Genomic DNA, 24,470 nt, shown 5'->3' on the forward strand with positions numbered 1-24,470 from the left:
ATCTAGCGGGTGTTCTACTGTTGTTGGAGGCTGGTGTAACCGTATTTACCTTGAGTAGGCCCCTACGCAAATAAGATCTACCAACACATGGAACACCACTATTGTGGATTTTGCCAGTGTCAGCATTAGACACTGGCACTCTCACTTTTCTCCCACATTTTCATAACGATCTATACTGAAACATCACAGGAAGGAACCCGTGTTTTCAGATGGTCCCACAATTTACATAATACCAGTCATGACCTGGGAAACCTTTGAAGTCCAGGATTAGTCAAAACCAACAAAAAACATCATGTTCTAAGCTCAGCGGAGGGCGAACTTTGCTTCTCTTGGAAAAGACAAGTACCCACTGTAAACACAGTGCAAGACACCTTGTAATCTGGAATACTAAGTAGAGAATACTGATTTATCAGAAAAATGTAACCACAATATCAAGAGCCAAACTATGGAGGAGGTACGTGCATACAGGTAAATGTAGATTTAATGTTTTCAACTCCATATTTAAGTACCTTGTGGGTATATATATCATCATAGTACGTACATGCGCATATGTGGAGTTAAGTATGGTAAACCTACATATATATATATATATATATATATATATATATATACACAGACAAACAAGTATGATGCTCCAACAAAGTTTTATTGCAATCACATGCGTGTCATAACGTGTTTCAGCCACCGCAGTGGCCTTGATCACATAAAAAAAAAAAAAAATATATATATATATATATATATATATATATATATATATATATATATATATATATATATATATATATATATATAGATATATATTCTTGTAATCCGATAATCCCAACTCAATATGCCATATCATCACCAACAAGGTGGTCAGGATTCAGTGTGCTTCTTCCATTCACCCCATGGAGCAATACTGAGATAAAAGGAAGGCATGCCTTACAATGCAGACGGATTTTTAATTTTATAAAAAAAAGGTTCTAGCTGGAATGACCCATCAAGCCCATCATTTGAAATGCACCTTAGGGTGCTCTTGAGCTCAGTGATATTTCTGTCCACACCCTCTCTTCAGGAAGCTGCTACCATCCAGACCTGTGAGCAGGTAGCTCCTTCCCTTATTCCGGGGCTGATCCTGCTCAGTCTCTTCAAACTCTAAGAACATTTCATTAGTCGGCACTGGGTACAGCCTTAAAGAATGTGAACCTCTCTCATACCACCGCTCTCTCGGTGAGTTATCAGATTTAAGTCATCTCTCACCCCATCACGGAGAGAATACCGCACTTCTGCGTCACTTTGATGATGTCTCTACAATCCCCTGGCTCTACCTCGAGCTGTCCGCGTGACCGCAACAACCAGAACGAACACTCCAAATCTGTGGTCTCATGAATAATTTGTGCATGCCGTCAGAACCTCATTTCCCCTGCTCCGACTCCATTCCATAAGCAAACAAGCTTCCAACTGGCGCCCGCTGTTGCTTCTGCACATTGTGTGACCAGCGATGCGTGTTCCCGGTTGTTGAGTATACAACACATGCTTGGAATTCACAGTTGACATTTCAGCACGTGAGCCAAGGTCGTGCACTTGAGAAGAACAATATTAATTATTTAGCAATACCGTGCTCCCTCCACATTACTGCGTGTAGGGAAGGCGGTAATATTTTCTGTGCAGAAAAGGTGTTCGCCTCAACATTTTCACAGTAGTTTTCACCACATCCTACAAATGAAAACACCTCTGGCACATAACATACTGTTTGAATGCGTAACTGAGAAAAGCACGAGATACGTTTGTCCTTCGAGAGGGGAAGTGCTGAAAGGGGGCCATATGAAGCCCTCTATAGGATGAGGCAGATAAAGGGGATCTAGATAATGGGCCTTCTATGGTTTCATCTCAGGCACCCTTCTACATGGAAGTGAGCAGCCCATGGAAAGAGCATCCACTTATGTCACATGCATTCTTATTGGCTTGTGCTGGATGAGTGGCACCAAACCCATCCTCTTAATGAACAGTTCACATTCTCCTGAATATGACTCTAGTCCCACAAGATGGCACCCTCGAAGCCTGCCTTGGCACAGCCAGTACCGGTGTTTATGTCTCAGCAGCAGAGCTTCAGAGCTTGTAAACATACTATAAGGTCATGGGGGTGAAATGAGTCGCTTCAAGTGATTCAGCCCATTCTGAAGGTTAAGCTTCAAGCTCTGGAATTCAAGCCCATGTACTTAAAAGAGGAAATATCATGCGTCATAGAAGTAGAAGTAATCATTAATCAGCGTTTAGAGGCCTGTCACAGCCTCGTGTAATATTATTAGATTTCATGTTACATTTTTAGAAGACCTGAACATTTTCCCTGGCTAGGTCAAGAGCAGTGGGAGAAGCCAACTTCTGTTTCTCTCAGATCACGAATTTCCACAGACCAATTAAAAGTATACCCTATTACAAGCATCTTAATACTTCCACAGGAAAGATACACTGAATTTCACACTTTAAAAGTTATGTTCATAATCCAAACATGACTATGTGCCCTTTGTTTGCAGCAAAATAAAAACCCCACCATAAGTGCCCCACAAATTGAGATGCAGACCCTGAAAATACTGATTATGCAGGTTTCATTATTTACTGGGAACTGTTTTGGCGCCAAACACCCTTTTCACATTTCAGAATTAGGATTAACATATAAACAGCACTATTAAGTCCCTATTCTAGGTTTTGCAAATAGCATGTACCTGCTATCTTTGTAGCTAATTTCACGAGTTCTGACCTGCTGAAGTTTGGCCCTGGAAAAAAATGCACACATCACGGAATTAAGTCACCAATTATGATTGGGATCTTAATATCAATGATTTCCGCCATCTGCACCCAGAGAAAAAAACAACAAAATGGTAGGCATTCATATTATAGCATTACAAAGCTTGTAAATATGTGTTAGCATAATTCCTTTAAAAAAATCATGCATTTGTTAAATAGTTATCACAAATCTCCACTTTAAACAGCATGTAGGAGACGGGCCACAATATTCCTTATTTTAAATAAATTCAGTAAATACGATAAACCGATTTTTCAACTGCAACAGGGCACTTTACTTCGTCTATTTTCCAGTAATCGGAGCTTACTTGTAATTAAAGTCGTGCTGCATTAATGATGCACCGTGTCTCGGGAGAATACCGTTAATGTCCAGCTCATAATAATATGCTGGAATACCAAGCAAAGAAGAGTTTTTAATAATCCGTGTTTCCTAATTTAGTTTTGATTGGCTATGAAATCCATAGCAGCACTCAAGGGCTCGAGTTTCCACTGCCATCAGCGCTTCTGCTCCATAAATTGCAGCAACGTACATGACTTCTTCCGTCTGCAGGCTTCTTTTCAATGCCTCTGTTTAACCTATCAGGAAAATTAGCTGCAGGCTGGAGATAATTGCAGATAATTTTACAATTTTGAAGCCACCGGGGTGTTGCATTAAGATATGACAGGCACATTTGTCTAGACCCTGATAGCAGAATGTGGCTTTTGTGCAACCATTTCAGCTTTCTCAGCAGGTTGGTATCACAAACAATGATTCTGTGTACACGCATGTGCTCAGGAGGGCGGCTCACTGCATCCATCCCCCGGTGAGTCAGTGCGCGGCAGATGTGTCTTTGTGACGCTGAATTAGACGGTGTTGAAACAGGTCTGGCACGTGGAATCAACATTAAGAGACGTGTTAATCAAGAGAAAGGCGTGCTTTACAAAGGTCACAGGTTGTTTTGTTCATTCGTGAGCGTGTGAAGAACACACACGTGTGTGCTGAGAGATTCCTTTACGTGTCACACGACAGCGCACAGAGAAGGCTAAGTGTGGCAGGCGACAGCGCACAGAGAAGGCTAAGTGTGGCTGCCAACAGCGCACAGAGAAGGCTAAGTGTGGCTGCCGACAGCACACAGAGAAGGCTAAGTGTGGCTGGCGACAGCGCACAGAGAAGGCTAAGTGTGGCTGCCGACAGCGCACAGAGAAGGCTAAGTGTGGCAGGCGACAGCGCACAGAGAAGGCTAAGTGTGGCTGCCGACAGCGCACAGAGAAGGCTAAGTGTGGCTGCCGACAGCGCACAGAGAAGGCTAAGTGTGGCTGCCGACAGCGCACAGAGAAGGCTAAGTGTAGCAGGTGACAGCGCACAGAGAAGGCTAAGTGTGGCTGCCGACAGTACACAGAGAAGGCTAAGTGTGGCTGCCGACAGCGCACAGAGAAGGCTAAGTGTGGCTGCCGACAGCGCACAGAGAAGGCTAAGTGTGGCTGCCGACAGCGCACAGAGAAGGCTAAGTGTGGCTGCCGACAGCGCACAGAGAAGGCTAAGTGTGGCTGCCGACAGCGCACAGAGAAGGCTAAGTGTGGCAGGCGACAGCGCACAGAGAAGGCTAAGTGTGGCTGCCGACAGCGCACAGAGAAGGCTAAGTGTGGCTGCCGACAGCGCACAGAGAAGGCTAAGTGTAGCAGGTGACAGCGCACAGAGAAGGCTAAGTGTGGCTGCCGACAGTACACAGAGAAGGCTAAGTGTGGCTGCCGACAGCGCACAGAGAAGGCTAAGTGTGGCTGGCGACAGCGCACAGAGAAGGCTAAGTGTGGCTGCCGACAGCACACAGAGAAGGCTAAGTGTAGCAGGTGACAGCGCACACAGAAGGCTAAGTGTAGCAGGTGACAGCGCACAGAGAAGGCTAAGTGTAGCAGGTGACAGCGCACACAGAAGGCTAAGTGTAGCAGGTGACAGCGCACAGAGAAGGCTAAGCGTGACAGGCTGCAATGCACAGAGAAGGCTAAGTGTGGAAGCCGACAGCGCACAGAGAAGGCTAACTGTAGCTGGTGACAGCGCACAGAGAAGGCTAAGTGTGGCAGGCGACAGGACACAAAGAAGGCTAAGTGTGGCAGGCGACAGCGCACAGAGAAGGCTAAGTGCAGCAGGTGACAGCGCACACAGAAGGCTCAGTGTACCAAGTGACAGCGCACAGAGAAGGCTAAGTGTGGCAGGCGACAGCACACAGAGAAGGCTAAGCGTGACAGGCGGCATTGCACAGAGAAGGCTAAGTGTGTCAGCCGACAGCGCACAGAGAAGGCTAAGTGCAGCAGGTGACAGTGCACAGAGAAGGCTAAGTGTGGCAGCCGACAGCACACCGAGAAGGCTAAGTGTAGCAGGTGACAGCGCACAGAGAAGGCTAAGTGTGTCAGGCGACAGCACACAGTGAAGGATAAGTGTGGCAGCCGACAGCGCACAGAGAAGGCTAACTGTGACAGGCGACATCACACAGAGAAGGCTAAGTGTGGCAGCCAACAGCGCACAGAGAAGGCTAAGTGTGACGGGCGACAGAACACAGTGAAGGCTAAGTGTGGCAGCCGACAGCGCACAGAGAAGGCTAACTGTGACAGGCGACATCACACAGAGAAGGCTAAGTGTGGCAGCCGACAGCGCACAGAGAAGGCTAAGTGTGACAGGCAACAGCGCACAGTGAAGGATAAGTGTGGCTGGCGACAGCGCATAGAGAAGGCTAAATGTGACAGGCGACAGCACACAGTGAAGGATAAGTGTGGCAGGTGACAGCACACAGAGAAGGCTAAGTGTGACAGGCGACAGCACACAGAGAAGGCTAAGTGTGGCTGGCGACAGCACACAGTGAAGGATAAGTGTGGCTGGCGACAGCACACAGTGAAGGATAAGTGTGGCTGGCGACAGCGCACAGAGAAGGCTAACTGTGACAGCCGACAGCGCACAGAGAAGGCTAAGTGTAGCAGGTGACAGCGTACAGAGAAGGCTAAGTGTGACGGGCGACAGAACACAGTGAAGATGTGTGGCAGGTGACAGCGCACAGAGAAGGCTAAATGTGGAAGGTGAAAGCGCACAGAGAAGGCTAAGTGTGGACCTCATAAAGTTGTGCTATCTTCACTCATTGAGCCCTACAAATCACATTTAAAGGAGGTGTGGAGACAGGAGACAACAGGACCTCATGAAGAGGCTCTATCATCACTCATCGAGCCCTGCAGACAGTGTCCGATTGGTAACACAGGCACTCGGGCAATGCCAGAGGGGCCGGTGTCCATGTTCCAGCTGTGGGCTGCTTTTTTAGCTGTCTGGGGGCCGACTTGGGCAGTGTCTCTGTTGTTTAGATACAGCCAGCGGCCCAGTGGGTCTGAGTGGCCTTCCTGGAGACAGATGGGCTTCCATTACCTCCCTTTTATCAACGGGCAGAGGTGTCACTCACTTTCTCTCGCTGGGCCGGCCCATTAATATATGCATAGTGAGCGGGGGGCAGGGGGCCTGACCAGAAGTGGCCTCACTTGTTTTCAGGTGTGTTTCACCAGTGTAAAATAATCTGTGCCCCCCCCCTTTTTTTAAAATAAAATTTCGCCGAAGCTGTGTTTTGAGGTAAGGCAATATGCAAATGTGGGCACTTTTTTTAAGCGTGCCCAGGCCGATTTTTTATCCCAATCCAACCCTGCCTACAGATCGCATTTAAAGGAGGTGTGGATACAGGAGACTACAAGACCTCAAGAAGAGGCGTTATTTTCACTCATTGAGCTCAACAGATCGTATTTAAGGAGGAACGGAGACAAGAGACAACAGGACCTCATGAAGAGGCGCTATTTTCCCTCATTAAGCCCTAAAGAGTAGATGTAAGGAGGTGTGGAGATAGGAGACTACAAGACCTCAAGAAGAGGTGTTATTTTCACTCATTGAGCTCTACAGATCGTATTTAAGGAGGAACGGAGACAAGAGACAACAGGACCTCATGAAGAGGTGCTATTTTCCCTCATTAAGCCCTAAAGAGTAGATGTAAGGAGGTGTGGATACAGGAGACTACAAGACCTCAAGAAGAGGCGTTATTTTCACTCATTGAGCTCAACAGATCGTATTTAAGGAGGAACGGAGACAAGAGACAACAGGACCTCATGAAGAGGCGCTATTTTCCCTCATTAAGCCCTAAAGAGTAGATGTAAGGAGGTGTGGAGACAGGAGACTACAAGACCTCAAGAAGAGGCGTTATTTTCACTCATTGAGCTCTACAGATCGTATTTAAGGAGGAACGGAGACAAGAGACAACAGGACCTCATGAAGAGGCGCCATTTTCCCTCATTAAGCCCTAAGGAGTAGATGTAAGGAGATGTGGAGACAGGAGACTACAAGACCTCAAGAAGAGGCGTTATTTTCACTCATTGAGCTCTACAGATCGTATTTAAGGAGGAACGGAGACAAGAGACAACAGGACCTCATGAAGAGGCGCCATTTTCCCTCACTAAGCCCTAAGGAGTAGATGTACGGAGGTGTGGAGACAGGAGACTACAGGACCTCAAGAAGAGGCATTATTTTCACTCATTGAGCTCTACAGATCGTATTTAAGGAGGAACGGAGACAAGAGACAACAGGACCTCATGAAGAGGCGCCATTTTCCCTCATTAAGCCCTAAGGAGTAGATGTAAGGAGGTGTGGAGACAGGAGACTACAAGACCTCAAGAAGAGGCGTTATTTTCACTCATTGAGCTCTACAGATCGTATTTAAGGAGGAACGGAGACAAGAGACAACAGGACCTCATGAAGAGGCGCCATTTTCCCTCATTAAGCCCTAAGGAGTAGATGTAAGGAGATGTGGAGACAGGAGACTACAGGACCTCAAGAAGAGGCATTATTTTCACTCATTGAGCTCTACAGATCGTATTTAAGGAGGAACGGAGACAAGAGACAACAGGACCTCATGAAGAGGCGCCATTTTCCCTCATTAAGCCCTAAAGAGTAGATGTAAGGAGGTGTGGAGACAGGAGACTACAGGACCTCAAGAAGAGGTGCTGTTTTCATTTTAAATGCTGTCAAGGTGCTCTACTCTTGCTACAGAAGCAACACCAGCATCTCTCCAGAAACAAAGGGTTTGAGGGCTGGAGAGTCAAGAAGCAGTAACCCAATGCTTTGAAGAAGAGATTGGAGGGGTTGCGGCAGCACAACAATATTTTATCAAAAATGCATATTAAATCATACGTTTCAAATTTCATCCACTGGCTGAAAGCAATAGATTTTAATCATGGTTTGAAGGCCAGTGGAGGAAATAATCAAATACTCCACAATTAGCCAAAGTAGCACAGAACTGAGAGCAGGAGTCCCTTGCAGGAAAGAATTCATTCAATTGCACAATACATTATTGCATCGCCACTTGAAACACAGCAGAAAGGTGTTGGTGCCAGGCCTGAAACTGCGGATATTACACGCAATGTGCCACAAGAAACAAAATGTCCTTCACGTCTGGGTATATAATACTCATCTAAGTGTTAGTGTCCGTGAACATCCTGCAGAATTCAGTGGCATGCAACAAATTACCATCAGCTTTGCTGCTGTCATTGACCAGTGTGTTAGCATCATATCCCAGGTTACTATGAGTGTACATCAGAGCGGTGCTCAAAGGGGCGAGAGAGTGGTCATAATATTCTAAATTTTCTAACATAAATATTCTAAGGGTGCTGCAAAAAGATTTGGGGTGCTGTTCAGTGATCCAGAGTGCTTCCTGTAACATCACGGTGCATATTGGTTTCGTTCAAGAGCAGCAGTGGTCCACAAATAAGCCTCATTCCATCAGAAACAGAGGCACAAAATGCTAGCAATGAATTATTTCCTATTTGCTGAGGGGGGGTGTAGTGGTGCACAAAGCACATGTATATTTATGCCCTTTCGAACCAGACAGACGGCTAATCATACAGATAAGAATATCAGTAGGGTGAATGCATGGGGACAATAATGAAAGCAAATAGTGACTGGGGCACAAACAAAATATATAACAGGAAAGAAGGATGGAAGCCAAACTTTTTTAAACATCTTTGTGGTGAAGGGCTCTCTTTAAAAGAATAGTAGGCTTTATAGCAATAATGCTAAATCACCATAAACAGCACATTTTCCTTATTGAAACCTTCAGCAATGAGCTGAATACTTCACTTTGAAGGAGGTTCTCAAAAATCAGGATGGCAAAAGCAACCAGCAACTTCTTTACTACCGTACACTCTAAGTAACAGAACAGCTCATTGTTCTTGGCTTACTCTGACACAAAACAGATCTGTATCTATTGTAGTGATGCTCTAGTTCAGAGGTGAGTGAAAGGGGGTAATCTTAGACAAGTGCTCAGATTGGTCAGGAGGTTCTGCCTCCGTACAGGCAGATATGACAACCATGGCATGATGCTAGCAGAAATCAAGCATGTCTTCTCTCGTTGGAGACATGTTCCTGAAGGCTGCCCAATTGTGCCATTTGTTACAAAGTACAACATGTGTGAAAAGCTCTCCTTGGGTAGTGAAGTGGGAGGGATCAACCCATGCTCAAGATTTTCAGTCGCTTTCCCAATCCATTAGATTGGTCTCTATACACGTAAAACCACCTAACAGAAATTACATCGTATGACCAACTTAAGGGAAGCCCTTCAGCTGAGACAGAGTCCCAAGAAGACTCTCCATACCATTCTAGGGAAAAGGAGGATTTAGTCACACAGATCTGGGAAACCAACAAACATCGCAAATTCCCTACGCCAAATTACTTACAAAACTAGGTAAACCTCATTAATACAAAGTTATTTCCTGAAATCCAACCCCTTCTAAAAACTAAAGTGCCCCCCTCCATAAACCCTTCTAGCCTTCACACACTCCAATGTGTGCGACTACTCATGCACCCAACTGACACCCCCACTTCCCTACACACCTTTGCTCAGGTCATCGCCTTGCCCCCTGACCATTGGTTCGACCTCACCGAGCTGTGCTCAACCCCTTTTGATCCCCATATAGAAACCATTATGCTGTTGACACCGCCTACCTAAATACCAGAACCGGCTACTAGTAGCAAAATAATGTCTCTATTGTTACCGACCTCTCTCCCCAACACGCTGTAGCATGAATTAAAGCAACAGAAGCAAAAACTAATCGCCAAAAAAAGAGAGAAAATGAAATACAAAAAGAAAATAGAACCATGACAAAAGACAGGAGAGTGGGCTGACGCGAAAACTAGCTACCTGCTCAAAACGCCCTTCAGAAAGCACTAATCGCATCTTCCCTTAACCGACCACCCAATCAGGGCTTGGGACGTCACACCGACGTGCCCACTCACCTGAAAATCCCAAGGGGACACGAAGACATGTCTGACTCTCCCCGGGGCCTCCCTTGTCGTACACATGTCTGTACAGTTCTTTTAACTTTGACAGAGTCACAATGGCTGCCTAGATTCTTGGCATCTGGGGCACATAATGCGGAGGCTCTTATGATCAATACATAGAGATCTAATTTTTATATTGGAAACAGTAGGCAGCAGCCTCCCAGAAGCATTTCGACTAAATGCATTTCCAGGTGCCTTTCCCATCAAACAAACTAATTTATAAAGCACAAACTTCGCTGCAACAACAAAAAATCGTGCTTAGCAAGCTTCTATGGCATCATTTTGCTTTGCTAAGCAAAAGTAATTTCCCAGAATGGCCAAGGTCAGTCGATACCCCTATATGGATGCGTGTGAGGCAGACGCCAACGCCCATTGGGCTCAAAGGGCTTCAGCCCCCTGTCTTGTGTGTCAGCCCGGCTGAGACAGCTTCCCGGGCTGGCGTCTGTCTTATAGAAGCCGCACCCGAGTACTTCACAGGTCTTTAAAAGACAATTTACGTGTTAACGAGGCCTTCTTGTTTTTCCACCCCTATTGCCGGAAGAATTAGCCCCCTCGAACTTTTTGATAACACCCCCCCCCCCACACACAGCCCCACCCTCAAACTCCCCCGCCCCCCGGAATTTGGCTCTAGTCGAGCCTCTGGTGTGAAGTGTGAAGGCATAAGTATTTTCAAGACTGATAATTCAGCATCACTTACAATGTTGTATTTAAGCTTTCCCTCTACTCTTTCCTAAAATAAGAGCGTTTTATTCTGTAGAGGGAACAAAGAAGGATCCCCTTTGTTTCCTTGAATTGTTGCCACTCATTTGACACCACAAAGCCAACTACAACCTCAGTGTCATCCCTATGGCGATGACAAGGAAGCTTAGCGATAAATATCAGCCAATCAAGACCACTTTTCAAACACGCCACAGGGCCCAGCTGCAGCATGAACATGGATATGCGCCAATGACTTACATTCAATTCACAAAATCACAAAGTCCATCCAGGGCATCGCGTGTAAAATAGCACATTTTGCTTCCCACCCTCTTTGGTTTTCTATTTACCTCTAAAAAATAATAGCAATCTGGGAGTGCCGCGAGGTGCGGCCCTGAGCACGTGACCCTTTGTGAGATCCTCCATTTACCAACATCAAATTCTTGCACCTCTGGTTCAACGAGAAATCAGGCAGCTGTGGCAGGAGATTGCCACCTGTCTTTCAGTGTGAACACTTGCAAAGAGTGCAGTACGCTGCAGGCAGGCTGAGCCGTCAGCTTTCACAATCATTGACTATTAGTGGAATGTTTGTTGTGACTCATCCATTGGCTCCCTGCACAGGCCAGAGCCTCTGTCTGCTATACAAGTGCATGATGCCGCCTCTCTGTTTGTTATCCGACTTCGCTTGCACTGGCAGCCATGACACCGCAGCGTTTCCGTCATTTTAACCATTCAGTGAAAGTCAGAGAGATATGCTGTTGAATCCCATGCTTAATTTGTGCAGGTGCTTTAATACAACGAGCACCGACATTAATTTTTGAAGACGGGGATGTTGATGAAGAGAGAGAAAGGAAGAAGAACAGATAAAGAGAAAGATATCAAACTACGGACAAAGGTAGAAAGTTGTGATGAAACAGAATCTACAAGAGTGAGATGTAAAGGCATGAAGTGTAGGGTGCTGGAAGAAAGAGACATGAGGTGGAGTCAAAACCCGGCCGCATTGGTTTCGGCAACCAGGACATTTGACAGCACCAGCAGCAGTTCCAAAGGAAGACTTTGGACCCTGTTTTTATATTCTTTAATCAATTAAGCACTGTCTGCACGACTGCAGTTCGCTTATGGAAAGTCATTCCACAGCAGCCCTGCCAGGCTCCCTCTCTTCTCACTTTCTGTGCAGCAATGAAACCCATTTGTTCTGGCCTGTTTCTGCTCAGTGTGGTTTACAGATTATTCTGACGCCCAACTATTGTAAGTGGCAAGAGCCGATTGAGTTTTCAGTGAGTGCTATACAGTACATCTAACCATAAACAACATATGCATTAACATCTTTATCAATATCACTGCATCCTGTGAATTTTCAGTCCACGATATCAACCTTTTACGTTTCCATTGCACCTGGTTCTTCAAATGTGCTATAGTTAATTTGTTAATTCACAACCAATTATAACATGTACAGAAATCATTATAATTCCATATTATTCCTTGGGCACTCCACAGAGATTTCTACTAAGGATGTTAAAAGATATTTCACTTGCAGATACAGTGCTACGCAAAAGCTTTACATGCATTGCCTTAGATATAGAAAAGAAATGCACTTACCATTGCACAGAATTTATCTGGAGTTTCCCCACAGGTGCTGTCAGGGGGATCCAACCTCACTTTCAGGTACTTGGTCATATCCGTGGATTCTGGCTGGCAGGCCATATATTCCCAAACTATTCCCTCATCTGATCTCATCAGAGTCTTGCACACATCATAATGCCCGTATTCTGACGGGTAATGCTGCATTCCTGAAGATATAGTAACCCAAAGGGCTTGAAGTGACAGCAAGCTTGATAAATACATCTCTAAATTCGTTGAAATCCTCTTAGCAGAAACACCAAATGTCACATCCAGTATTTTCCTATATAATCTGGAGTGCTATATATATATATGATTTATAGATATATGTATATTATTACAAAAAATAGGATTCAGCAGTCAAATGAGAAATGTTAGCACACAGTGTGTTTTCTAGGAAATTGACGAAGTTGGTAGACACCGTCCATAATCAAGTGACCTCCTCGGAAAAAGGCTTCAGACTGATGCTCGGTCATTGGTTACATCTATTTGATAAGAGCTTTTCAAAAGAGATGTCCTGAAACAGATAGTAATTTTCCAAAGTGGTGGATCTTCCGTTGTACTGCGGATAACCCCAGAGCAGCTCTCCACTGCCGGCTCACAAGGGATGGTCAGGCCTGCCGATGAATCAGTATGGGAAGCAAGAGGCTGAGTCTCTATAGCGCAGTCGTCAATGTCCCATCAATCAGTCAATCTTTTCTTCCAGCAAAGGCACCTTTTTGGAAACAAAAGAAGATGTTTAATTGTCCACTCATCAACACACAACAAAAAGTGCAACATGTTCACATTTTGTGGTGGCTTCATTGTGCTTGCTGCAAATTGGTGTAATTGGGTGAACACTTCTTATGGGGACTTTGGCAACCTTTGAATGATTCTCAACCAAGGAGATTGTTCCAGAAGAGTATTTAACTCTTGTCCCAATCCAGGGACTTTCTGAAGCTCAATTACTGAACCCATCCTCAGGTTAGTCCAAGCTCAATTCTGAACAAATATGAGACTCCACTGGGTCTTAAGTGAGTTTAAAACTGCACACTTAATACTTTTTGAGAAACAGCAGTAGGCGATAAACACAAATCATTCAAGTCAAGCACCCACGTTGTATCATGAGGCCACAGATCACATGTCTCAATAGGGTGGTAGTGACCGTAAAATGCAATAGATAATCATATATTCATTTACACATGTTTTAAGGGCTATTGAGCAGTATATTAATTTTTATAATACAAAGGGACAATATGTTTGAATACAACTGGAGAAACAGAGGACCTTATAGAGTCTAACATTCATCACAATAATGAATCATGGGAGCTGCATCATTTTTATTCTTGCTTTTACCTTATCTATGTCCCCTCGAGGTGATAAGCCATTTTCACGAATATTATCATTGCTAGGCCTAAAACAGAATGGGTGGCTCGTGTCAATGTTTTCTTAATTACAAAAGGCAATCCCAAATTGAGAGGGGTTAAGGTGCTCACCAGAGGTCCTTTCAAATGTACGCTTCTTAGTTTTTAGCTTCATGATTATTTGGTGGCACTCAGAAATAATCAATTTCAATTAGGTGATTGAGATATAGCATTCATTCACAGAGGGAAATATTTCCCCCTTAACAATTAGGGTTCCAGTGCATCTCAGGTGCATTAGCAAGAAACAGCGTGCCACATGGCAATTTGAAAATTAAATTGAAGATTTCATTGCTCTGGTCTTCTCTTTACCAGACTTAAACCTCAATTATTCAGCTTTTATCATGATCTCATTATACAAAGTTGGTGAATATCCTCCATTCTGTGATTTATATGCCTATATGGCAATATTCATAATTCTTCAATAGTCTTAATGAACTTTTGGATTGCGATTTGCAGCTTTCTGCATTTTAATGTTTGCCTTTGTAAACAAACTTTACTGCGCCTCAAATGCTGCAGTTGTCGGCCTGACCAGCTGCCTCGTACGCATTATCGTCTGTACCCGAACAATTGTCAGTTTTTGATATAGACATTTGAAGTTAGATGCACTTTCCTTTGAGGTATTCATGCTCTAGAGATACAGAATCCAATTTGGTTTCCTTCTTTTTCTTCCACTTTGAATGCCTATGTTGCAACTGCAACACTGACTGCCTCCCAGAACAGGATCTTCTGGTCCTAAATCAACCTCCTTCTGGGCTCTTTGTAACGTCCGGTCATTCATTTTTTTTTTTTTTACAAGGGTCGGAAAATGTTGCAGTTGCTTCCTGATTAAAAACCTGTCAGCTGTATACTAAATGGGAATCAAATGAGCGACAAACTCATGAAACTTCATGAAATGTGAACTTGATTAAATGTGTTCGGTCATTATGCCGGCTTCTACTTCAACCTCTTCCCAATCCTAATACAGAGGGATCTAATACATTTCAACATTTTTACTTTTCTCCTATTGGGTTTTAATACTAGCTTGAGTGTTTTTAATGCTGCTGCAGAAAATGGCGTTTAACCTGCTCGTTTCATGTTCAAATTCAGGAAGAAATAACCATGCAATTGATAGAAGGGTTGCTACTGGGTTGATTAACAGCAATTATCATTGAACACAAACAAGCAATCTAGTTTTTAGCATGAGTATAAAAGTACGAAAGATATAATTGCTTGTAAGCATTTACAAGGTCTAAATAAATAAATAGCACCTCAGCTGGAATTGTTTCAGTTTTTAATTCAACGTATTTCTTTCAGTGTTTACTTAAATCAAAGACTTCGGTGTCACACTAGGCTGATGGGGTTATTATATAACAATGACAAAAAATGGGTCACTCAACTTTGAATGTAACTTTTTACAGCACTCAAAAATGTTGATCGTACATAAAAGAAGGCTTATTCCAAACTATATTAGAATTCCTGCTAGGTATTATAATAGACCAAGTTTAGGTCTATCACCCACAGAGCTAAACCTATGAGATTGCAAATGTAAAACATCAATTCCACAATTAACTATTTTGTAATTCAAAAGGATGGGCTGAGTACACATTGTGGAAAATGCATCCTGTGCCAAACAGACTAGCAGACACAGTTCTTATTGTCTGTAATGATTGCGATAGATTGCCTGCATTCCCCTGTCTCAAGTCCATGCCTCCCACTAAGCCCTAACAAGTTCACGCCCTCGTCCTTTTGAAGAAACTATAGCATGTGCAGAATGTATACGAGTGGGTCTGAAACATCTGTATACTACAAACTGGACTTTAGTAATTCCACTGGTTTACTCTCCGAATTGAAGCAACTCCCTTATGGCGCATATAGATGGGTGCATTTATTAATCCATCCGTAATCCAGCCCATGTGATCACTCATAGACAGAAATAACTGAGGTGGATCAACACAATGCTTCTCGGAGAAGGCTTCATTTCCAACTATCTGGCTGCTCAGCCTTCTCCTCCTTGGCCATCAGCAAGTCAGTTCAGTTTCACAATCACGTCCTTATGAAACCTCTTTCCGCGACATGCTAATTTCTTGATGTGAGGACAATCTCTGCATAGTTCACTGTATGTAAATATTGTCTGGCCTTCAACTCTGTGAAGCCAAAGATACTGTGAAATGCCAACAGATGGTTGGATTGTGTTTCCATAGCAAAGTCGTTTATAATAATTGCCTTATGGATGCAATTGCCATTCTCATCATATTCGATTCATAAAATGCTATTATAGGACAGGCTGCAATAGTTTGTATTAGGAAATGTGCTGAAAACTCGGATTGCCTCGCCATGATGATCTGAATACAGACCAGCCTGCTGCAAAACTGTCGCAATACTTATGTGTAATCAACAACAGTGAAATTGTGGTGTATGGAACAGATCTCTCTACAGCAGAAGATGTTTAAATCCCATAAAGATGGCATGGGACTGACGAGGGACGTATTAACTCAAACGATAATCCAGACAATTTCATGGGATGCTGTGATATCCCACGCCGCAGGGAGGGAGTTTGCGACTAAACGCGGATTTAATAGTCTTTCGCTCTGACTGAAGGTCAGAGGCATCTATCAATAACTCAAATTAAGCAACTTAAAACATTTCATAATGTCCCCCCCAAAAAAAAATACCAAACCGTAGCAACATTCATTATCACAGAAGCAAAGCATAATAGGGAATAAAAACTCCTAATAAAGGTCATGAAATAGGATTGCACATTCAGATACCGGTGGCGCTCCCATATGTAGTTTGGGAATCTTACTAAATGTTAGTGCATTTCCATTATTTGGGGCTTTATTTATTTTTATAAATTGTCATTATTAAGTAGTGGTTAGCCAGTAAAAATACTTTTCAGCCCATATTATATGGCCTGCAGAAAATCTCAGTGAACAAGCTCAGTTTTCATAGGACCCCGTGAGCCTTAGGACTGCTGGCAGGTAAGTGGCAAGGAGTAAAAATGTAAGGAAACAAGTATATTAGACTTGAGGGACCCCACCCTGCATTATACAAGATATGCATGCAGACCTTTCACTAATTAGTTGTACAGAGGCAACGAATAATGGGCTGCCTCCAATAACAGTTTTAGCAATAAAAAAATTCTGAAGACTACTGGTAGCATTAAATGGATTTCAAAAAATCTCAAAGCGACAACCCTAGGTGCACATGGCTGTTCCTCTGATTTCATATTTGCTGTTTTAAGTTTGGGGTGCAAATAAATCCAATATTTCTTTCTGCCCATCTATTTGACTCTTAGTTGCCCATCATTGTCACCCCACTCATAATTTCCGATCAATAAATTCAGTGTTAGACGTGTCTCAGCGTGATGTATGCACAGACATTAGCGACAGAGGAGAAATTGAAAATAAATGTGAGCCCAAGTGTCTTCTTAACACATACAGTCGTAGTAAAGCAATTCCCCCTCAAATGCTCATTAAATAAATCAGAGCAATAATGGTGGCCATTATACAGGATTATGGATTATATTATTTGATGAGTTGGTGCAAGGACAAGGACAAGGTGTAGAGCGCGCAAGACAGCTGAATAGCAAGCATATGTAGAGCGTTGCTGTCAAAAATCAGCCAACTATAGGTTAAATTTCTGGCACATAACCAGATGTGATTAATAGTTTTCCATTACATTACAGACATATTATTAATGTATTAACAATGTCAGACTTTGGCAAGGACTGATATAGCAGAGCTCAGTTTGTCTGCAGAATCTCCATTTAATGCGCTTCCATTGACAACGGAAGAGATATTGACCAACGAGCATTAAATATAATTTGCTACAGGTCAGGAGACTTTTTAATACTGCCAGGCTCGTTGTATAGAATTTGTTTCAGAATGGTGCCTCATTCCCTTTGGTGCTTTGTTAACCTATTCCTTTTCATCTTTAAAATAGATATTATCTCTTCCTTTAAAAAGGCACAAAGAACAAAACGACGGAGCTTGTCTCAGGGTACCATGGGAGCAGACACATTTACTCTAGCTGCATGATCTAGCAACGCCCTCACCGAACTCTGCTTCCTAGACATTATTCTACTGTGAACTCTGGAGACAAGAGGCATTTACACTAACGAGGAAATCAGGGCCTTTTGTATAAATTATATGTGTGTAGGGAACGCTTGTATCATCCATAAATCCATAAATCCATATCTACTGGCACTTTTTTTTTTAGTGTGCTCATGGTAACTACATGAAAATATGAGGAGAAATAAGGAAAAATATTTTTGGTTGTATTCATTTTAATTGATAAGTTAAAAGAAAACCCCAAAGGAATGCAGGATCACTGTAGTGTACGCATTTTGTGCCAATTTTTGCGTTTTAAATTGTCAAACCTGCAGGTCTAACGGTAGGATTCTTTTTTTTTCAGCAAGACATTTGTTAGCACTTTCAGTTTATTGATAGCTCCTAATCGGAGGTCAGAAGGTTCCCTACTCAGATACATTCAAGAAAATGTATTTAGTGGAATGCAGAGAAACAAAGGAACTGATATTTTGAAAGAAATCTATTTAAGGGTTATCCTCCTAGTTATGATTAACATGAAATTGAAGCACTTCTGAGTCAGAAATTCAATGTGTGACGTCCATGGGGACAATGTGACAATCATCAAGGTTCTGGTTATTGTCATACATGGTATTGAGGATGTGCGTACGTGCATATAATATACTCTAATTATAGCACAACCTTCAATAGGAATTTGAGGCAGACGCTATTTTAATTGAGCTGGCGTAGAAATGTCTCCATATGTAAAAGATTACAGTTGCTATGACGTGTCAAAGACGACTGAGCAAAGGTATGCACCAAAGAAGTGCATATTCTATAAACAACAATTACAGGACTTCATAGCCACTTAATGGGCTCAAGTGACACAAAAAAATAAAACGTATTATAACAAATTAAAAGCACCGTCGATGTAAATAGGAAATGGATTGTCAAAGAAAACGCAGCACAGTTCTAAAATCACTGGACGAGAACTTGCTGTGAAAACATATTTATTTACTCCATCACATAGGAATTAGAGTTATTTTAACAAAACGGATTGTGGCCTTGATAAAGTGAAATATGCTGGACATGACAGGTCCAGTTGATTTCAGATTTGATTCTCAGCAAATGGATAACATGTGCCTCACCTAAGAAGGTCGTTTGTGACGGTATTTATATGTACTCAGATAGCTGGAATGCAGGGGGTGGCGGTGGGCACTTTGCAATGGTGTGTGAGCTGGCACGCGCGGCTCTCAGAGACAGCAGATTCCACCTTGCACCTGCTGCACCCCGGAGAATAAAATCGCAGTAAATTCCAAGGGTTAGAGGCAACCCTGAGACAGGTGCAGGGACATCCCTCCCCAGACAGCCCATGTTCAACCTAGCGCAACACTGGCACACAGGACGGGGACAGGCGCGTAGTGGCTTTGGGACTCGCCTCCTGGCCAAATTGGTTCTAATTTATGGCACGTCTAGGGGGCGAACTAATTCTCTGCACAGAGTCAACGGAAATGAATATGAGAAGTTCAGTGAGGTCCCTGGGACACTGCATGTAAGAATTCCTGCCTTTTGAAGGCACGGTGTGCCAGATATGAGCATCGCCTTCAGACGGTGTCTCAAATGTGAGCAAACGCTCACAGAGGACTCCAGGCCGGGCCCGTGTGTGTGCCTGGCACAGATGTGCCCAGGCACATCGCACATGGGCAGTGCCCACTAATGTAGCCCAGAACACAGCTGGACCACTCTCGGGCTCTGCAGCCAATCATACATCATCTGCCATTTATCGCCACAGGTAGCAGATCGCACAACCTTGACCTCCTTTGCTGTAGCCCCCAGAGCCCCTCGGTCTGGCCCCTGGGTGCAGCTCATTGGCAGCACGGAATGCTTGGCCTTATTCCTGCAGCAGAGCTGCTATTAACCATACACATTAACCAGTCCTTGGAACATAAATCTCGGGAAAACTGTCGGATTGCACAGTGTGGCAGAGGCAGAATGCATCGCGTGATTGGTGCATTCCGCGTGCCACCTGAATCCCGCGCGCATTAATAATGCAGATAATACAGGCAGGTATGCATTCGCGCGAGGCAGCCTCCGACCTACCCTGGTGCTGCACGAACAGTCTCGCGCATTCCTTGGCATGCACCTGCGCTGCGGCGCGCGGTGCACCAGAGTCATGGATGGTCTACTCGCCTACTACACTGACATTTTGCAGAACGGCAGATGTTTTGCAAGCTCTGGGCAGCCATTCAGTCTTTACAGAGTGACGCTTTTAATAGTAAGCCATGAAACTTTTCTTTGGGAGGTTGCTGCTGGAGCCGGGCACCTGGGTTGTGCATGCACTTTGCTTACCATGTAAGTTTGTGGGCTTGTATCAGTCTATGAAAGAGCGCAGCCGGGCCGCTGCGGAGGGGACATGTGTGATGAGACTCCCACGTCATCTCTCCCCCTCCTCCCCACAACATAAGTACAAAAAAAACACTGGGAGCGATTCATGCCCCCGCTCAGAGGTAATCACCTGCCCGGGACCAAAGACGGAAACTTCGGATGAAGGGGGCGGGGTCTGCAAGTCACCGCCAGCGCTATAGACTTCAGGGCATTCCCTCCTCCCATTCTCTCGGTACCAGAAGTCGGCATTAGTGAGCTCAGACATCTCCGGCTTTAATAAATGGTGTGATCTTGAAATCACTCTACCGTGACGCGGTGTGTAATGTATTTACTGACACGTGGCTTTTCAATTAAAAAGGTTAGAGGTACTTTGAAGGGCTGCCCGCCTCTGCAAACTGGAGAGAGCGAGGTGAGAGGTGTCAATGCCGAAATAAATGTAACCCACCCACACGGTATGACTCCCTGAAACACTACACGCGCCGTCATGGCCCCAGCTCTCCAGGGTGAGGAGGCGATCGACCCCTCGTGTCTGTCTTTGCAAAGTTGTTGTCTCTGTTCCACGGACAGGGATGGACCTCCTCCGTGGGTTCAGGGCATGAATGAGGGCAGCCCAGCGGGTGCGTGGGAGGCCCAAGGGTCGGTCGAGGGGCACGCCATATTTCGAGACAGGGTGTCCAGCGCTGTCACTACAAAGAACCAGTTTGCCCCCCTTGGGTGGCCCCACCTTGTCCGTAAAATAAAGAAGGGCAATGAGTGAAGTTGCGTCGCGAAGCTTCTGGCCGGGAGGGGGCGCGCTTTCTTCTCATAGCCACGATTCCACCTTTCAATCAATTAATTAATGGAAGGGAAACTCGCACATCTGAAGGCGCAGATCTCAATCTGACAGACTGGCAGCTGAGCCATAATATGTCTGCTGTGGTCAAAAGAAAGGATGCTGGGCCAGGAAGACATTCCCCCACAGCCCCCACCTGCCTGCCTTGGCTCCAGAGCAGCACTTGGAAAGTTTATCACGGAGGGAGGACCCTGAAATGGGTGGGCTGAGGGCAGCCTCGATACTCTTGGGAGAGGGGGATTGGCACAGGTAGTCGAAACAGTGTCCCTCATACAAGTATGTGTTCCATATGGGTTCCTGGTTCAGGGAAGCCCCATCTGCACATCGCACCCCCACCCCCTCATCTGCTCAGACTCGGGCTGGGCGCTGGGGTTGTCTGGTACTGGGGGTGTATAATGAGAACGTGTGGGGAGGGGGAGGGGGGTTCTACTTACTCTCAACACCTCTTTCCGGATAGCAGGTCTCGCTGGAGGGGCTGTGCCCTCATAACTGACGGTCACATGGGTCTGTCTCTGAGGTCCGACCTGGGTGGATGGTGTCGGTGCTGGGACTCCCTTTGAACTGGTCCAGGGATGGAGCTCTCTCTCTCTCCTCCGGTCCTCAGGCGGGGCTGCAGGTGCGGGCGCTCCCTTGCCACTGGTGCCCTTGTGGAGTTGGCAGGCTCCGGGCGCTCCTGGTAGGCGGCGGCTGCAGGTGCCGTGCGCTTGGTACCCTGACAGGAGAGGAGATGCTGGTGCCGGACGCTCGCTTCACCACTGGTCCCCTGGCCAAGGGGAGGGGACGGGGCGGAGGAGACAGCAGGTGTTCTCTCTCTTCTGGTCCCAGAGCGGGGGCTGCAGGTGCTGCCACTCCGCCACCACTGATCTTCCGTCGGGGGCTGCAGGTGATGGGCTCTCCCTGTCCTCGGGTCCCTCGGCGGGGGCTGCAGGTGATGGGCTCTCCCTGTCCTCGGGTCCCTCGGTGGGGGCTGCAGTTGTCAGACGCTCCCTCCCCACTGGCCCCCTGGCTCGGATTCGGGCGGAGGCTCCCTCTCTGCGTCCACCACCCACCACAGACCCGGGCTGCAGGGATCCGGCCGCCGCTCACAAACTTGCGCCTTGGTCCTTGGAGTTAGTGAGCGCTGGCCCCGGCCGCTCCGGGTTCCGTCCGCAGCTCAGGCCAGCCTCCCTCTGCCTCCTAAAGAAGCGCCGCCCGGGCCGAGGGCGGGGATGTCTCCGGATCCGAGCGCTCAGCGGCCGTGACAGGTGCGGGAGTCAGCAGGACAGGCAGTGAGCGCGCAGTGTCCCGGCTCAGCCCGCCGCCCCTCCCCCTCCTCCTCTGACTTCCCCAAAGCCGCCAGGGTCATCGGATGGCTCCGCCCCGCACCGCACCGCACGCCCCCGGGGAGCAGCGCAGGCAGCTCTCTGCTCTGCTCCAACCGGGAGCAGGGCTCGGGATGCAGCCTCAGCCTGCCCACCACCACCACCTCTCAGTGGTGGCCCCGTGCGCGCTCCGCTCCGGGAGCCCCTACGCCACCACCAGCCTCTCCCCGTGCGTGCCTGGCAGGGCGCTCATCCTCACTGCCCGCGCCTATCGGCTCCAAGCCCGGGGGTACGGAGGCGCTGAAAGAAGAGGCGAGGGCAAAGTCTGGGGCAGGAGAGCAGGGTCAGCGGTGTGATGTGTTTCGGGCAGAAGGCTCTTCGTCCCAGGGCAGCAGAGATGGGCTCGCAGACAGCTTCAAGCTGTGCTGGGTCTCATTGAAAGTCAGCACTGCTGTTCACTTCCTCTGCAAGTCTCTGCCTTTGTGAGCTCTCCTTTTACTTCTAGAGCTGCCCCCGGTGCCCCCCAAGGTGATTCTGCTCTATGCGAACTGCCTTTGCACTTTAAACATGCTTCTGACCAAGGTCAGCGAATTCTCCCTTTTCTGAGCTATTGCCCTCCACGACTAGCTGCCCCTCAGCTTTCAAAGCTGCCCCCACCTCATCTACTTCCAGAATATGCCCTCCCAAGCTCCATGTGCTGTCTCTGAACTTCCATGCAGCTTTACCCTCCCCGGGGTGTACCTGCCTCCCCGTGCCGCTGTGCAGTACACACTGGCTGCCCGCGGACTCTGCAAGGGCTCTTGCTTCCTCGTGGGGTTGCATTAAGTTGCACCGCCTCCCCCCAGGTGTGGAAGGGCTGGTTCTGCTTCGCAACTTTCTTTACCGTCGTTCCCTTTCATCTCCTCGCCCTGCCACTCACCCCGAAGTCTGCTGAAGGTGGAGTGGGGAACAGACGCCTGCAGCACTGACTGATGCAAACCTAGACGTGGCATGGCGAGGGGCCGGGCAGAGGCGAATCACCTACTCCTACTCTGACACCGTATGCCTGCTCAAGGAGAAAAGAGGGCTCGACCACGAGCAGTACGTGTTGTCCTTGTGCCTCTGCGATAAGTCGCATGTACACGCCTTTAGTTTTCAGGATGGACCATCCTTTTTAGAGACATTTTTAATATTTAACAGTCGCACAATATTTTGTCTTTCTCCCCCAGTCTTTATGCTGCATGTGCAGGCAAAGCGTATAGAAATGCCAGTGCTGTGTTGAAGCAGCACATGTTACAAGCAACAAATGTCCTAATAAGGCAATAGAAGCTGAAAAATGTATCTTACGTAACGGTATGTGTACCCTCTCTCTCGTGTTGAGTGGGCCTGTGACATAGCGGCGAACCGCTCCCCAGCCAGAGGTGTCCCAGGCAAGTGATGTCACAACCCGCTTTAGTGGCAGACGAAGATAGGAACAATGTATAAGTATTCTCTTGTTGGCAAGTCCTAGTAATACGTACATCCTAGTCTCTGAAACACAAGAATGCTCCGGAAAATGTGGAATAACACGTGGCGATTGGCCTTTAACCAATATATTCAAAATATTTTTTGCCATTTGTTGGCCAGTTTTAACCCAGACGTTTTCCTTGTTTTGGTCAGGTGAAAGGTCCGGCGAAAAAACAGTCAGACTTCACAACACTTGGAGACACATAATGAGTCATACCGGAATACCACATAAGTAGTCTCACATCCGGAAGTACTGATACTGTGGATATCAGTAGTACCGGGTTGCAGGAATACTTGATCATTATAAGAATGCAGAGAAAAGGGACATAAGATACAGGAATCGGTGTGTAATAAGGGACTTTAAGATATTGCTATACTTTCCCAACTCATACTCAATAAGCATACGTTTGTGTATAAATAACAGTTCCCAAGAACAGTTAAATGTCATTCTTCTCCATTGTAGCAAAGCTTTTAAAGTAATATGTGTAGATGTATTAAAAGAAAACTCATGAATGTTTAAATGAATGTCAATGTAAACTACCGCTTGCAGTGATCTGTGAAAGCTGGTTTATTTCTCTACAGACGATAATGTAAGGCAGTAATAGTCTATAAATGGAAATATTGATTCACTCCTTG

At 45.9% G+C, this 24,470-nt stretch overlaps 1 protein-coding gene across 4 annotated transcripts in view; it reads right to left on the reverse strand.

The window, feature by feature from the left end:
* The window catches only part of NTNG1 (netrin G1), a 909,002-nt gene extending 886,687 nt beyond the window's left edge, over positions 1–22,315 (reverse strand). For 3 of the 4 annotated variants that reach the window (XM_078673404.1, XM_078673405.1, XM_078673403.1), the window contains exons 1-2: positions 21,483–22,300; positions 12,404–13,139 (exon numbers count right to left, since the gene is read on the reverse strand). In XM_078673404.1, coding sequence (XP_078529530.1) covers positions 12,404–12,649 — 246 coding nt within the window. In that variant the 5' untranslated portion in view covers positions 12,650–13,139; positions 21,483–22,300. Of the gene's footprint in view, positions 1–12,403; positions 13,140–21,482 lie in introns of all 4 variants that reach the window. The other variant, XM_078673406.1, reaches the window with a different exon arrangement.
* Positions 22,316–24,470: the final 2,155 nt, after the last annotated feature.

The sequence above is a fragment of the Lissotriton helveticus genome, chromosome 1_2, assembly GCF_964261635.1.
Source record: "Lissotriton helveticus chromosome 1_2, aLisHel1.1, whole genome shotgun sequence".
Classification (NCBI taxonomy): domain Eukaryota; kingdom Metazoa; phylum Chordata; class Amphibia; order Caudata; family Salamandridae; genus Lissotriton; species Lissotriton helveticus.